General features: G+C 43.3%; 1 protein-coding gene across 7 annotated transcripts in view; it reads right to left on the bottom strand.

Moving 5' to 3' along the window:
- The window catches only part of Rab3-GAP (Rab3 GTPase activating protein), a 48090-nt gene that overhangs the window by 18647 nt on the left and 12352 nt on the right, over window positions 1-17091 (bottom strand). For 4 of the 7 annotated variants that reach the window (XR_013308591.1, XR_013308592.1, XM_077637700.1 and 1 more), the window contains exons 7-19: window positions 16377-16476; window positions 15965-16066; window positions 14651-14799; window positions 12845-12915; window positions 12231-12314; window positions 11772-11911; window positions 9174-9298; window positions 7955-8013; window positions 7661-7801; window positions 6495-6577; window positions 2861-2925; window positions 2645-2738; window positions 415-569 (exon numbers count right to left, since the gene is read on the bottom strand). Coding sequence is in view for 4 of the 7 variants with exons in the window: in XM_077637700.1 (XP_077493826.1) it covers window positions 415-569; window positions 2645-2738; window positions 2861-2925; window positions 6495-6577; window positions 7661-7801; window positions 7955-8013; window positions 9174-9298; window positions 11772-11911; window positions 12231-12314; window positions 12845-12915; window positions 14651-14799; window positions 15965-16066; window positions 16377-16476 (1368 nt within the window). In the remaining 3 variants the exon portion in view is untranslated. Of the gene's footprint in view, window positions 1-414; window positions 570-2644; window positions 2739-2860; window positions 2926-6473; window positions 6578-7660; window positions 7802-7954; window positions 8014-9173; window positions 9299-11771; window positions 11912-12230; window positions 12315-12844; window positions 12916-14650; window positions 14800-15964; window positions 16067-16376; window positions 16477-17091 lie in introns of all 7 variants that reach the window. The other 3 variants (XR_013308589.1, XM_077637702.1, XM_077637699.1) reach the window with 1 other exon arrangement.

Genomic DNA, 17091 nt, shown 5'->3' with positions numbered 1-17091 from the left:
TCTTTAAAAACAAAAAAACTGTGCACAATGTGCATTCTTTAGAGCAACAAGTTACTTGTTCGCTAATCATCTGCACATCACTAAAGAAAAGGAGAAAGGATTTAATTTTTGTTGGCTCAAGTACATGCTGTCTGGACATGCTTCTACAAACAAAGAAAATGGACTCCCACCTCTTAAACCGCAGACATTGCTGTTCCCATTTTCTTAATTCTTCACCAAACTACCCAAACTACCCAAGCTCACCAAACTACCGCTCAAACAATGAACAACACTGCCAGCACTGTCAGTTCTGGTAAAAATGCAGTTTGGAATCACACATCATGCCTTGAAATTCCGCGTCCCGATGCTCATGCACATTGGGCACAGACTCACTGCAACACGCAGTATGTGTTAAAAAAGTGAACACATAATCACCTCCGGTGAGATTTCTTCTGATGATGGCTCGTACATGTCGTCAATCTGCGACTTGTCCACAGCCTTGTGAAGCTGGCAAAGCTGCTGCAGTCGCCGGCACGTCCGGTGCAAAAGCTCCGCATCAAAGTCACAGCTCACTTCTTCGTCTTGAGATCCTAAACAGAGACAGATGAGGTGGTGGCCAGTGAACTGCAGGTCAAACTCAACGCACTTAGTGACAAACGTGACATTTCGGTTCTCAGATAAGGAAAATGGCCTTCAAATGCAACTGAGAACAAACCAACCACGATCAGAAAGAAAGGAAAAGCTTCTTGGCCGTAGCGATGCTATCTTCCCTAAACGTTCTTTTTAAAAAATGCTGTCTTCACCTACAGGCTGCAGTAAAGCACAGATGCCAGCAGTAGTTCAAAAAACACCTCACCTACACGTAACCTAAACAAGATTTGCTGCATTAGTTAAACCATTTCAAGCACTCACTTAAGAGGAGGCTTGGGTCTTAAAATGGATATTCTTATTATTAGAGATATCGTTTTGAAATTAGGCCTGTATATGTATTTCTTCCCCGTTTTCAAAAATATAATTAGTTTCAGTACATCTCAAGCAGCTTTTATATTATGAGAAAATAACTGAAGACTAATTACATAACATCTTAAGGGTATTATTTAAGACACGTTCCCTCAATATTTTTTGGTTCCAATTGAAATGAAGCTGTAGCCAAAGACATGCCATGCAGTCATTATATAAAAAAATAGTATGAGTTTTAACGTTGTTAAGCCGAGCAGACTTGGCGAAAGAATGTAATTAGCCTGACTGGCTCATAATTTGGTTTTCCGGGTCGTCGGCATGTCTAGTGATGATATTAGTCTCAGGTTAAGCTCTGATCGAGGTTAAGCTGATCTGATCTGTTTGTACCGCAGATGGAAGTTGATGAAGACGGCAATGTGCAATACACAGTGCGAGTGTGTGCTGCAGTTTAATACGAGTAGTGATTGGCTGTGGCGATAACACAGTGCTCTTGTGCGGTGGCCAGCGAAGCTGATCTCTCGCACTGCAAGTTAAAATCTCAGCCACGGCAATATTTAATTTATTTATTTATTTTGTAATTCATTCATTCAAGGTCAAGGCTTCAGCAATGAATCGGCTTTTGCAGCTTTAGTCGCGAGGTGGAGCCTTCACTCTAAATCATTCAATTATGCTGAAGCATCATAATTATGAAATACAAGTAGTTGACATTATTGTTCAGAAAATTTAATATGTTTGACACAGCCATAAAAAATATAGTATAGCTCTACAGTTCAGTTTTTTCTGAATTCAACAGCATAAGATTAATACATAAAGAAAACTTCCGCAAGGCTAGTCATGCTGGCAAAAAACGCGAAATTGAAAAAATCGCATTTGAAGTGTGTGCACTAGCCATTGTAGAGGCCGCAGAAACCTGACGAATACGGATGTTCCAAGTGGAATTCACAATGGTGAGTAGTACCAGAATGTAGGGGGTTGTGGGAAACGAGGGGCATAAAGTTCTGCCACATTTCACTCCAAGCTCGCCATTTCGGCACTTTGAAGGCATAAAATATATCGATTTTTTAGTGGCTGGAGGTCGAATGAGACCTTAAAACATTGTAGATAGGTACTTAGGAGTGTATTGATCCCGAATACGCCATTTTTAAAAAATCAAAATTTTCACATGTAAAGACCCATGCCTCCCTTCAATAGCTACGGTTAGCAAGCATGCTAACACAAGAAATAAAAAGCAAACAAATTGCAGTCTGTACAACTGAAGTAATGCTAAAGTGATACATTGCCCAGTCAAACTAACTTTTTTTTTTTTTTCAGCTAAACAAACTTTAAAAATGTTCAGAACACCGCAGCTCAGATAAAAAAAGTCTACAAAAAATGCTGAGTGCTACTTATTCAAGCACACCATCCTGTTTTCGTAATGAAAAGAGTAGAAATGTTTGGTCCAGACATGCAGAATTGCACAGCACAGAAATGGACAAGACAAAGCATATGCTATATACGTCATAGCGGGCCTTAAAAAAAAAAAAAACTCTAGCTGTAAGGACACTTCGTCTTTCCTGTTTCTATGCTCTCCTATCCTCTGCTACTGCTCCGAAAAATATTGATGTGATGCAAGGCCAAGTGCCCTACGAATCTACTGCTTTAAGAATCTACTCCCATCGATACAGTTTGTACAAGGCTTATACACCCAGCCATCATTTGTGCGTACCTTGCATTTCCTGAGCCTTGGGCTCCAACACTCCAAGCACTGCAGAGACCACAAATCGTGACGCCTTGCTGCTTTGCACAATCTTTTCAAGCGCCTGATTGAAAAAGAATGAAAGAAAGTGAAAAAAAAATAAGAGCGAGGAGGATGCCATTCTACCGCAAAGCTGGAAGCTGGGCACATCACACCAAGGCCAGCAGGTAAGGGCACATGGCCTACCTGCTGCTGTACGCTGGCTGCCTTCATATCCCGCAACAGACGGCCGAGCTTCGAAACCAGCTGGGCTATAAAAGGAGAGAATAAAGTTGGCAGCACAGGATGATGCCGCGTTCACTGTCACACTGCATTCGAAGAAGAACGAGCTTCAAAAAATATTCGCACTCACATGACAACGCAGAGGAGAGGACAATTTGTGTCCTCTCCTCATCGTCGTTACCAAAGCACGAATGTCTTCTAGAGACATCAACTAATTAGCTCACTAAAAATACAAATCACAACCTGTCAAGGTACACCCAACAGTGAAAATAAAGAAGCCTTTCCATCTGCTCCTACCCCAACCTTTCCAAGCCCATTGGCTAAAACCTGAATCCAAACTTCATCTCAACCCGTTTTGCTTTCACAGTCAACAGTTGCACAGGACGTTATTCCGCATCTGAGATAGCACAGTAACTAAAAACTAAAGGACAGTAATGGTGTTTCCACTTGAGACGCATACACAAGTTCATGGTGGCCTAGCAGTTCCTTAATTTTGCCACCAGCCAAGACCGAAGCACTCGCATTCTCGGGGACCTGCATCTACGGTCTGGTTGGTTTAAAAGCTCCTCTGTATTCGTTCCATTTAATTATTTAAAAAACTCAAATGAAAGACTGAATTTTTGTGACTTCGTTTCTCATGACATGCATTTGGTATCGGTGCTTGCCTGCCTTATAAAACAGAGACTTGATTACAGCTGCTGTCAGTGAAATAAAGGCTCACCCATCCAGCTCAACTGGAAGTGCTGTATGCTGGGAACAAGAGCAAGTAATGCAAGGAGAACATGCTGCACAATAAGTCTCTTTACTTAAAGATTCATGAACCGGGTTCTCCGAGAACGGCCGTTTTCTGTTTGAATCACGCAGCAGAGGCAAGCACCAATGTCAATGTTTTTGAGCAAAACAACAAAAAAAAAAACTGCAATACGACTGCTGTGCAGCATCTGACTACTCTTCAACCACAGCTCTTTGAAAAGGAACTTTTGAATCTTCATTTGGCACTCTCTCTCTGTATAGGACGTCTTTATGTTGTGATAGACATGTTATGGCCAAACTTTTCTCTAGCAGTTTCGATTGCGCTTCTCAGAGCAAAATGACACTACAACGACACAAATGGCATTACCAAATACTCTGGATGCATACGAGCTACAAACAATCTATTTGAAAACTATTTCCAAGGGACACAAATGTGCGGCAACTTGTGTCTGATCCACCAAACATGACCTAGAGACAATGAAAATCAAGTTTTCAAAGCAAATCCAAGTCACATAAAATGCCTTCAGTGTCCCTTTTAATGAACTGCTCCGATTTAAACAAAAATGCTGACATCAGCGAGAAGCTTTTCAAATGAGCCTTAAAGAACGATAACAGTTAGTTGCTACTAAGTCCACGTTGGTTTTAAGGTCAATATTTTTCAGTACTCATGATTAGGCCATGCCTGGAAATCCTGCTTGCATGTGTTGTATTACCACAACTGTTCAGACAGACAAGCGGATAATAGCTACTAAACAATGCTTGTCCACTTCTCTCTGTGAGAAAAATGATTCATGCCAAAACCTTGTAATTACCAGGCATTGAAAACATGGGATAAATGTTATGCACTTTAAGGATTTCATCCCTAATATCTTCACCGCAGAAATGTGAAAAACAAAAAACTGGAATATTTACTAAGAAAAAGATGCCTACAGCATAAATTAATTAAGCCAATTTCGATCGTTTTTTTTAATATCCAAGGACAACAAAATTGGTTTGGTTTGGTTTATGGGGGTTTAACGTCCCAAAGTGACTCAGGCTATGAGGGATGCCGTAGTGAAGGGCTGTGGAAATTTCGACCACCTGGGGTTCTTTAACATGCACTGACATCGCACAGTACACGGGCCTCTAGAATTTCACCTCCATCAAAATGCAACCGCAATGGCCGGGACCAAACCCACGTCTTTTGGGTGAGCAGCCGAGCACCATAACCACTGAGCCACCGTGAACAAAACTGAACAAAAATGTGTGGCCATATACAGTAAACCAAGAGCAAAGTTCAAAAACTGCTCTGTCACTTGCCAATACAGCACTGCAACCACAGAAATTTCTGTCTATTCTGCAGCCAGGGTAAACTTTAACATGACTTAATCTCTCAGCAGGCTTCTTGCTTCTCTGCTAGTGACACTTTGACTTTGCCTTGATAGATACATCAGACTAGGCCATTTCTTAAAGTATGCTAGCAATTCATGCAGTTCTGCGAAAAGAAAACCCTTCACATTCTTACTCTATCACAGGTGATACGGCAGGCCTAACGAGGTCCAAACAAAGCATTCAAACACAGCCCCAAAACTGAAAATTTAATTTATTTCATAGCAAACAGTATGGACATACACTCAATAACACTATGGCAATTTTATGACTTTAAAATGTCATCGCTCACATTTCTGAGGCCTTAAATTGAAGACTCGGACTCAGCTCACAATTTGGACAATTTTACTGGCTTGCGGAGCTCGACACTAAATTGATAAATTTGATTCATAAAGTTGCCACCATACTCTGCCAAATAAGCAACACAAATGAGCAAAACGTCTGGTTTGCACAGATGAAGACGCAAGACAAGAAAAGCTTGCAGGACAGAGAAAAGTGGTGCAGAAGTACAGCCAGAACCAAAAGTAAGCAGACCACAGTCCTGACATCAGAGTGCGAACATACTTGAGACCTTGCGTGTATCTTTCGTTTCTGTAAGAAAACGCACAATAACCTGAACTAAATCAAATCGAACAACACTGTGCGTAAGCATATAGGCATCAGCATTACAGTAAAACATGGACACACTAGATTTTCACTTTTGAAACCAGCACAACTGGTGTCAGATGTAAATGAATTTCAGTTCTAATACAAAAAGTGGACCTACAAGCAAACTTGTGCAGTTTGAAGGTCATTCACTTACAACTGGACTATGCCTCACAGCAGGACAAAAGCCTCTCCAGATGCTTTTCAATTAACCTCACTCCGTGCCAGCTGCAGCCACCCAATCAAAACAATCTTCCTCAGGTCATCTCACCACCTGCCCACATTATCCGCTCACAGACTTTGGGGGTTAGTTATGGAGCTGAAACGTGGAGCTTAATTGATGCTCCACGTTTCAGCTCCATAATTAACCCCCAAATGTTATAAATTTTCAATGCCCCAAACCCTGGCAAAGCTAGATCGTGCAGCCACACTGCTTATTTTTGACATGATCCCTACATGCCCTGTCGGCAGCAAAAGTTTACGGTACGCAGGTATGCGGGGGGGAGGGGAGGGATTTAGTTCAGCGTATTCATACCAGACAATCGCCTGTAATGCCTGCAAGTAACCAGCAGACATGCATGCCCAATCAGTTCGCATCAATACCAAGCGACTAGGTGGCAAGGGGGGGCGCTTCAGTTAGATCTGCCCACAAGCTCACGTGTCCCGTAAACTTTTGCTGCCAACTGTGCTAGTGAAACTGCGCAACGGTGCCACCTGCCGAGCAGCGAAGCGACAACAGAGAGAAGCGAGAAGGAGAGTCGGTGGCCAGAATGTTACAAAGTGGAAAGGAAGCGGGTGTTAGTGTACTGACCTTGCGCAGACCAGCACTCACCCTCATCAGTGGGAGGGTCGGCCTCCCTGAGCAGCACCTGCACCTCGTTGAGGAGCTGCCAGTCACGGGCACGGCTGCGCTCACTGCGGAACAGGAAAAAGGACACGCAGTTGATACGGCACTGAAGCGCCAGACAACGCCGCATCACAAAAAGTTTGTGTCTTAATTTATTGCGAGAGCTTGCATAGGAAAGCACTCGTTCTCATGTGAAATGTAACTGAACACTGCTTATTCAGCTGTGAAGAATAGCTTTGTCATTCCGAGATTAATCATGCTTTCAGACGAACATCATCATCACTGGCTGCTTGATTACTTTCATTGCAGGACAATGCTAGGCTCGCAACCGGAATAAAAAAAAGGAAACAAATAATTTCCTTGCTCCAACACCACGGCATGACAAAAAAAAGCCTCTCCCATACCCCTCCAATTAACATTGTCCAACCGCATTATTCCAGAGTTAATTGCCTGCACACAATATTGATTAGAGGCCAACTCGCCCAAATTTCCGCCATGCAAGAAACATTTCTACCAATTAGCATGATCAAGAGGTTCCGTCTAGCTAAGTAGGAAGGAAGAGCAATCTGCTCAAGTCAGGTGCATTCAGAAACATCACCAATTTTGTGACCAACAAGAGTGATGTTTTATGCGATCGCAACAAATGATTACAGGACCCACCAGCTTTGCGAAATGAAAAAAAAAAAAAAGATGTGCTCTAATAAGTTAATCATAGAAATAGGGCATATGCTTCAACAAAATAACACAAATTACGTTCACCCTAAAGCATCGATGCACTTTATCCAAGAAAAGAAAAAAAAATTAAACGAATCCTGACTGAGTTCAATGTTGAACACATCAATTACACTAATCACTTTAAACGTCAATTACCATTTGCCTTGGTGACTGACTGCAGCTTCATTTCTACATGAACAAGCAAGTGTTCACTGAACTTACAGACATCAAGAGTGCACACTTCTAATAATCCATGCTGCGTCAAAACGCGAATCATAAAATTATCACGAGATCTTCAAACTAACCCGAGCTTACTCGAGTTACTCCGACGTTTCCCACAAGATTCATGGTTGGGTTCGACCCCGTTAAGTAGTGCTTTTGCCCGAAAAAAAAAAAGCCAAAGCAAAGCTCATGCTAATGACCCAAGAAGTGACTACCTTAGCACCCGATGAAAAGGCACAGCGACCGCGTACAGCTTGCCCTCGTCCGTCATGTAACAGCAGGGGTAGGTGTTGGGCCGGACGGTCTTCACCAGCACGTTGTTCAGTCCCATGAGGGTGTAGTTGTTGTACACAAGCCTGGAGAAAAGCAAACAGCAAAGATCAGGCCTTACTCATTCACTTCAGTTGCCCCTAACTCAAATATTTTTAGTGTAAAAAAATGATACAACATGCAACTAGCAGCAACGTACCACCACCCAACTGCAGAAAAAAAAAATGCTTTCTCCCTACCTGCCGCCCTTCCCAACTTCGAAGGCAGCAACCCTCGATGACTGATGAGGACACCACACCTGGGGAAGAAAAGAGGCAACTATGAACAATTCGACAGAGAAAAAGTCACAGGTTATCGACAAGATTCGTGCAGTGGTGTATGCGTAAACATTACAGACCCGACTGTGCAACCGATTAGTGTGGACGGAGAACTCCCAGTACAGGTCCGACCGCTTCAAAGAGTAAAGTGAAAGAGACCTGAAGGAACAGGCACTGCCGCCGACGTGTTACAGAGCGTGCAGACTGAGCTTTCCTCCACTCCACTTTTCCTCCCCCACGCCACTTATCTGATTGGCTGCCATGTTTCCCCTCTCCATGTGACTCCTCCCACAGTCTGACTGGCAGCTCCCATCCTCTACACATTCCAATAAGCGGCATCACATAACATAAGACTGACAGACTCTGCGAAGATAGCAGCAGTAATGTTAACGTTATTAAAATAACTTGGTAAAACACAATAGCATAAGGAATGAAATTTAAATTTTCTGGAAAGCAATTTTTACTTATTGTATAACAGCTCTGTAAAAAAAACACGTTTTTTTTTTTTTGCAATAATAGCTGTTCTGGCATCATGCTATGAAACCGTGTCAGCAGTGGCAGTGGTGTCCACACATGCCACATCCCCACACGATGTATGCCTACACCCTTCTACACCCTTATCCCTGTATACCACACCCCCGCAATCACTGGTTTCTGCACCCAGAATACTCTTATGAAAAAGAGACAGACAGTGTAGAAGAATAAATGCGACATACATCGCACACCCCCACCCCGGGTTAGTAAACACTCTTTAGCGGCATCAGCATTTAGCACTGTCCTGGATGCCACTGAAATGCACATTTTACCATAAGGGTAAACATCTGGTGATTTTATTTTTTCCTTAAATACAATGCAAATTTATGACCACATCCAAACTGCAGGCTTAACACTTTATGTGTGTCCACATATTGCTCCTTCCTTTATTCACACATTTCATCATTCACATATTTACCCCATCTGGCGTTAATATTCTTTTCTCTGTTCACCTACCTCTTCACTCCTTTATTTATGCCTCATTGCAGAATCCTTCATAACTTTTTTTCATTTCCTTTCCTCGTTCCAGCTGGCATACGTGAAAGGTTATCTTCGTTGTTTGCTTGAGCAAAAAAAATTAAGCGCATCAAGAGGCGAACGCACTAACCTCAACAAAGCCCCACCGCGGTGCATAGACGATGAGAAACTGCGTTCTCCTCGGCACCCCGTTCACTGCCGTGTCAGGCGAGCTATCTTCCACCTCAATCCAGCCACATTCAGCATCCCGGTAGCCTGGTGTCGCAGTCAACACATGCAAAGAAAGTTGCTGTTACACTTCTTCAAAACACGGGTATCAATTCCATAATCCCACGCAGCAAGAGGGGAGACCATCCATCAGTATATGCCCGCCATTCCAAGTCATCAGTTAAGGTGATGTTTGCCATTTTATTCACTCAATGATTTTCATTGTCATCTCGTTCAACGAGGGAGAAACAGTAACATGCACCGTCTATGGGGAGTGCTGTGCAAGAGAGTGGTGACAGGTATTTCACAATCTCAACAACAATCACAATCGCTCAATGAATCAGTTCTTTTTGAATCCTCTGCGATGCAATTGTAGAAGACACAAATTATTCCCCGGATCTTGCTCCTTGCGACTTTCGCAAACCTCCCCTTCATGGGAAATTGTGTAATGACAGAAATAGGGTCACTGCTGCCAGGAATAGTGAACTGCTAAAGTTAGAAAAGAGTGACTTCAAAGCATGTAATGAAAAATAAATCTATCACGTGGAGTAGGGGTTCTCAAACTTCACTGCCTCAATGAACCCCAATAGCCTTCAAATTATGCCAAGGAACCCCCTCTCCCCCCAAACCTTCATGTTTCATACCTGTGTTTGCACATGCGAAGCGTACAATCAGTCGGCGCTGCTTATAAATGAACTTTTTGTGATTCTTAACGATTTTTAGTAAGCAATCATCTTTTTATTAAATGCCCATCTATCGCTCATGCTCAGGCCTCTAAGATGAGAATGCAGAGAAGTAGTCACAAGATAAAACGTTCCACTGAACTCAAGCACTCAATCGGCTGAGCAGCACACAGAATCATGTGACCGCTTGCTCGGCTTTCATTGGTCATCTGCCGCTCTGGCGGCAGCAGCACGGCCGCAATGGTTCGCCTGTTTTAGCAGATACTAGAGACTTTTAGCATGGTGCATACGACCACCACTCACCAAATTCTGCGATAGGCTCAGGTTGCCCAGAGGATGCCAAATGGCACAACGTGTGCAGAGAGGTGGCACGCAGTACGTAGTAAGTAGTAGCGGTGAAAGTATGTGCTATGCTAAAAGTCTCTACTAACTTTTTAGTGTAGATAGGCTTGCCGGCGGCAAGACTCCGCCACCCCCGACACCATCGAAATACCCACAAAAACAACCCGTGCGGAACACGTCTAAAAGCTACAGCAGAGATGAGCGCTCATTTTTCTTTGTCTCAGCTTAACGCAATGGTGTGGTGCAGTATGCGCGCGTGTGGCACCAGTTGCTGAAGGAGAACAGAAGTGTAAATGCAGGTGGGCTAATGATGAGTGAGCTCGACTGCGAAACGGTATCAGGAGTAATCCTCCCGCAGCCAACACATTGCCCTACCCTGCTGGTGTGACATGCGCGACAATTTCAATTTCAATTCCGTTTATTTCCCAGAAAATTTTGGCTTGCTGCCTGGACTAAACGCTGTGGGTATACAGCTTGATGAGGCCCAGGCAGCCTCACGTTTTAGCTTTTTAGCATTTGAAAGTCAAGAAAGTTGAAATTTTAACGAATTAAATGCTATGTCTGGTCTCCGCGCGCCCGCAAGAAGTCTACTGGAAAGGCGGAACCGGCCAGTGTGGGTGCTCGCGGAACCCACAAAAGCACCCTGCGCAACCCAGTTTTAGAACCACTGACATGGAGAAATGCATTATTGTTGGCAGTGTATACGGTACACCAAGAAATGTTGAATGAATAGGCTTTCGTTTGGCACAATTCAAATTTCTTTCTCCTTATTCTGTCAACCAAAGTCTGCGGAATTTCCGACCGTCCCTCATACATACACACATGTAAAGCGTGTTAGTAGTGGCACATGTCTGGTTTGTCTAGGATTAGTAAAACATCATGAATTAACATTGCTTAAGAAAAGCAAGCTCAGCTAATAGGCCACAAGAGCATCACTATCTGTTGGGGAAAAAAAGAAAGCAAGCAACTGAGCATTTGTTTCCCCACACTGCACATCTAAGCACTTTTCCTGGCAGGTGGCGACACCAGAACAGTTGGCTGGCATGATACTGCTTCCCCATGCATCGGCTAACACGTCGCCAAAGTTTCTCGCGGATGTTGACATGTGCCAAGCGTGTACAAGTCAGCTTATATTAAACTAGACTATGAAAACGGAGCTTGCGCGTGAAATCAGCCAGAAAATGACGGAGCAGTATGTGCTCGCCAGATTCATGTAAAAAATATTTGCAAGCACTGATCTGTTGCCCCTCTTCATGCTGTATACTCAATCTGTTACACAAAAGTTTGACATTACCTATGCTTAACATGCGAGTAAAATAACAGCATTTAGACAGTTTTACCAGCAGTTTTCTCATGGCTACAGGCTGTCCCAGTCATTTATCCCCCGTTACGAACTGGCTGCTACAAAATAGGCTGCCTTACATCAATATGCAGCTCGTGTCGAAAGAAGACTCAGCTGCCTCCAAAGCTACAAGGAGGAAACTCTGCGGCCGTACCTTTCCAGATGCGCGTGGCAGTATTCTGAAAGACGCTGAACAACACTATCCTGCCGACGCTGTCGGTGACAGCTGCCATCTGTTTGCTGGGAGAGAGGAAGATCTTGGAGCCCTTCCGGTGCTTGTCAAAGATGCCACACCTGGAGAAAAAACCAGGACAGTGTTCCATCCTTTGGCAAAGCTGGCTTGTAGTAGCAGAAATTAATTATTGGGACACCGAAAACAATTCTACCGAGTTTTTGCTCTCAGCGCAGTTCGACAGCTCAGCCTTTTGTGACTCAGCTAACGTCTGTTTGGCAGCAAAAAACTTTCGCTGCTCAAAAATTTGGAGATAAAGTTTGTAGATTATTTTTTTCACAAGAAGAAGGCTGTGACTTCACTACCAATGCTGCACCATAACTACTCATGAAACTTGCACGGTAACAATACTAAATTCTCCGATTCAATACCAAGACTTACCGCATTGGCACACCAGTGGCAGGTTCAATCGGCGGAGCCTTCACTTCTTCCGGTTGAGTCTTAGTGAGTTTACCAAGCAAGGAACTGCCAAAGAAAAGAAGAAGAATAATGATTCTCATAGGAAACTTAACAAAAAGGGGGAATAAGCACAATTCACTAGCAAACGATGAAGGTCAAACTGGTCAATGGCGTTGTGCAGCCCCGCTTCCCTGGCCTAGTCCTTCTAAGGAACCCTTTTCTGTCAGCTGTTAGCCAGTGTAGTCGGTTTTGTTTTTGTTTTAGAAATAAATGACATCTGTGTCAGCACACATCGCAATCCTCAGTTCCCAAGACTGCAGCCCACAATGGTCAATTTGCGCCCTATGCAATGACAGCCGCAAGCCTGGGTGGCAGCCCGCCCAGTTGCCTTACAACCTCCCCAGATTCTGCACATATCGTAAGCAGCTTTTTTTTTAGCTAAATGAAAGAAAGAAGAGCATTCAAGGCACACATCATTTTTCAATTTTCTCACAGATCAAAGGTGCACTTTAACAGAAGTCGATTTACCACAAATGCACCAGTTAAAACTATTCTAGCCACACAAAATTAGAACAGATGCAAAAAGAAGTCCTTACTCGGCCAGGAATGTCTTGACGCGCGATGCGACGGCAGCGGCGACATCAGTGAGCTGAGGTTGGACAAAACCCTGCAAGCGAGAAGCAGAGGATGGCTTGAAGTAAAGCATCCGCTTCCGAAGTGCCATCGTTTTTTGCTGCAGTTCACACTTATGATTTGGGAACTCTTGCCTTGGGAAGGCCACCAAGGAATACACCTATTGGATTTCCAGACGCCTTGATATTTGTCATGACCTGGCTTCACAGGTGACACACGGCATTAAATTGCTTTCCCGTATCACTACGGGACACGCCCATGATATATATGGATGTTTGTTCTTCACACTGGTTGCAGCACTTATAGGAGGTGTATCACAATTTAAACGCAACGTAGGACAACATACATAGATATTAACCAGCTAAAAGAAAGAGCATTCAGTTTGACAGCTACCATCCTTCATCTAAAGCTTTTAATCGAACATGATTTTAACCTCTGGTAGCTGGTGGGTGTCTTCATTTTCTGCTCTTGCCACTCACAGTAAACCCGAAAAGCATTGAAGTTCAGAAGATCTCAGCGCCCTCTGGAGAAGACATTTAATAAGACGACTGATTCTTGCCAGTAACATTACCAATAACTGTACACTGACTAGTCCGCAAGGTCTGTAGAAAAAAAATTGCGAATATTTTTTCCTTCTCCTCAAACATTAGAATTATCTGCATGACCACATCACTTCCATATATAACCAACAATAATTCCCACAGAAATTGCTCAAACAATTTACAGACCACTGTAAGGACTGGCGCAGGTCATCTTTTCTTTTTTTGCTTTCTACCTGCGTTGAAGACCCCATGGATATGCCTTTTTTTTTTAGTACTGTGTAATGACATGCCTTCCTTACCCTGCATATTTAAATTTTCAATGTTTGTCTTGTTACTGTTGCATTTCATATTGCAATCATGCTTAAATTTATCCACAATTCCATGATTCTGCGACAAATCACAGATTTAAGCATTTTTTTCTGAATTTTGAGTTGGCAGTCAAGTTCTCCTTTTTTGGTACAATTGTTGTCACAGACATCAGTAGGGTAGGAAGGACACAAGCATGGAAAAATGACTATTTACCTTATTTGCATAAATACTACACGAGGGAGAGTTTGAGACCCACAAAAAATTTTGAAAGAAATGCTATTAAGGTTACAATGAAATCCCAAACTGTTCAGCTCAACCGCAGCCGAAGGAGAATCCGCTTCCAGCCAGGTTTCTACCAGAAAAAACGGTTGGACTTTACTACCGTGCCCGGACTTGACTAGTCGAGAACTGCCAGCCCTCGCCAGACCTCGCATAGTTTTTTTTTGAGCAACATGGACAAGTTGGAGACTGACATCCTGCCTTTCTTGGCTGGAATGGAACTGACCCCAGCACTCTCTTTTACTAAGCTGAGCTATTTATCTGTCACAGTCAACTCTGTTGCAGAGGGATCAGTCAGTCATTATAGAGATCTAGTATCAAGCAAGCACCATTCTTTGAGTGAAGATAACAGGAAAATAATACTTGATGCTACGTTATAACACAACAACCACCTTCAAGATTTAAAGAGGGGCCTCTGCAGCGTGCAAGGCGTGTGCTCAAAAATATAAACTTGCATATTTATTTCCTCTGTCTTATGCTTCCTGCGGAATTTTGCAGATTCTTAATTCTGCTTCTGCAGAATTTAGAGTTTTCCTAAATCATGCATAATATTTCATGTTTATCATTAACACATAACCCTCCTTATTCAATTCCTTAGCAGGGCTGTAAGGTAACACGTAACACATAAACCAGGCTGACCTCCTTGGCATAGTAGAAGCCGAGGTACGGATCCGAGCCCGTGGCACACATCAGGCTTGAGGCCGCAGGCGAGAACCGCACCATGCCTCCGTATGTCCTGTGGATTGACTCGGTGACCATTTGGTCGAACAGCCGTGGTGCCACGGTCCCTGCGTGACCACAGCCAAGTATGGTTGCACACTTCCGAAACACTGCCATGGCAACATCACGCAAAGAAAAAGCAATAAGCTATTCTGCATATACTTCCACAAGAGCCTACTATGAACACACAAACTCCCTTTTTGCAAGACTTGGTCTCCATAAAACGGTGACGAATGTGAGGACTACCCACAATTGCAACGTTACGTAAACTCAGTTTCTGTTAAAATGCCCGAAAAAAAAAAAAAAACTAAGTCCAAAATAAAATCATAAAAGCAACCAAGGGATGGTTGGCACTCACGAGACACTAAGGAACTTTTAGTGTAATTTTTTTTGTCTTTTTCTATAATGTAACATGGTGCATCGCCTATAAGCTGCCTATTGTATTGCCATCATTGTATCGAGGTCTATTCAAACATCTGCAAGTGCCATCTTCTCTGTGCAGTTCTCTGTGTATAGTGTCACACAATTCTACAAACCTCTCCAGCCAGCACATTGATGCTCTGTATTTTAAAGACGGACGGATGAACCATCTGCCAAGTCAAATTTAAATGCTGCTCATTAGCACACATGCGTGTGTTTGAATGACAAAGGCAAACACGACTTCAAACTTTCAAGAGACAACTCGTATGAAACGTGTGGCTTTGGAGTCCTCCACATGCCAACAGCGTTTACACACAGCTGGTTTTAAGAATTAAAAAGGGTTGCAACAACAGTAATGTCTACTCTGATCCGGATGAAACAGAACTTGACAGCCAGTCAAACAAACAGAAAAAAAAAATATTTCATGATAACTTCCAGAAAACTGTCCAAGGTTCTTTGGAAACAAAAACTGCAACAAGCATTCTTGCAGTTGTCACATAAAGCAGGCATGCTTCTCCATGTTATTTACTGCAGCAGGACACGGTATAAAGCTCAAATTCATTTATTCTTATGATCCTTTTAAAAAGCACAACTAATGGGTGCCGTAAGATAGCAATGTCTACGCTAATCAGGAAAACAAACTGCATCTTCTGTCAAAGAGAAGCCCACATCAATGAGGCTACACCAGAACAGTTCAATTTTGTTTGAACGAGCAGTTCAAGAGACATTCCGCAAGGCCGGTTCCTCAGCATGCTTCTGCCTTGCAGCAGCAAAAACCAAAAAGCTACGACAGATCGTCACGAAGAAACTCACCGACACACTCGCTATCTCGGACATGGCGAATATCCTGGGGGCCCCACTTCTTGTAGCTCAGTGGAGGCGGAGTCACTGGGGGACCTTGGCTGCCAGCACTACCTGAGATCACCCAAGGCAATTTTAATGAAAAGGAATGCATCCAGGACCTCACACAGCGAAGAACACTCAGTTCCCTATCAAACAAGCAACACCCCGCTGTCCTCTGCACCTGAGCAGTGTGTTGCTTATACAGGGAGAATGCCTGATGAATGGGAAAAGCAACTGCACAAGTTTCAAGTGTGGATTTCTTTCTCCCAACAGTGATCTGAGTTGGCTTAAAATCAAGGCTTCCCCTAGAAGCTCAACATTCCCACCCTAGACTACTGTTTTTTCTAAAGCAGGACCCCAAACTGAGGAAACCGAGCATTACCTCTTGCAAGCTGATTACGGCAGGCTCGAAGTGTCTGGAACAGACCAAATCCCTCGAGACAGACCACAGCCCGTGGGTATGTGACACGCACCTCGTCTTGCTGCGAAAGAAATTGAAATTAGAACAAGATTAAATCGACAGCCACAAAGTCCTTTCAACTTGCAACTCACTGGGCATTCGCACCCTTGCAAAACAAGAAAGAATGAGCCACTTTCAGAGCTTCTGCACTGGTTTCTCAATCTTGCCATTCAATCTACGTTGAGAAACTTGCACATTTCTCAACATTCCACATCAGCAATCGGCCTAAAATTAGCAAACACCAACAGAAGGAATGAAATAATAGTCTGTAAGTAGTACGCCCTACATAAACAGACACTCAAGTACTAGTTACTTGACTGCATCCATGCAAAAGGCACAGGCTGTCTGCTTATATGTACTGCTCAAATCTGTCGTCACTGCAGCCGTGTTCTTTCTCTATTTTGCAAGCATGAGTTCCCCTCAACGGCCATGCAGTTTTCAAACTTGTCGCACTTCTGCATGGCATCACAATGACGAGTGCTGCCACCTCGATGTTGACGTAACACATGGTCACCATCACAAACTTGGCATCAGAATCATTATCTGCCTACATGCTAATGCGTGATAAGACATATCGCCACTGTCACAGCCATCAGTCTCACAATTTCCACGTGACAGTAAAATAAATGGCTGCTGT

Source organism: Amblyomma americanum, chromosome 9 (assembly GCF_052857255.1).
Source record: "Amblyomma americanum isolate KBUSLIRL-KWMA chromosome 9, ASM5285725v1, whole genome shotgun sequence".
NCBI lineage: Eukaryota > Metazoa > Arthropoda > Arachnida > Ixodida > Ixodidae > Amblyomma > Amblyomma americanum.
Note: the sequence above shows the minus strand (reverse complement) of the source record. Positions and strands in the feature narration are given on the sequence as shown.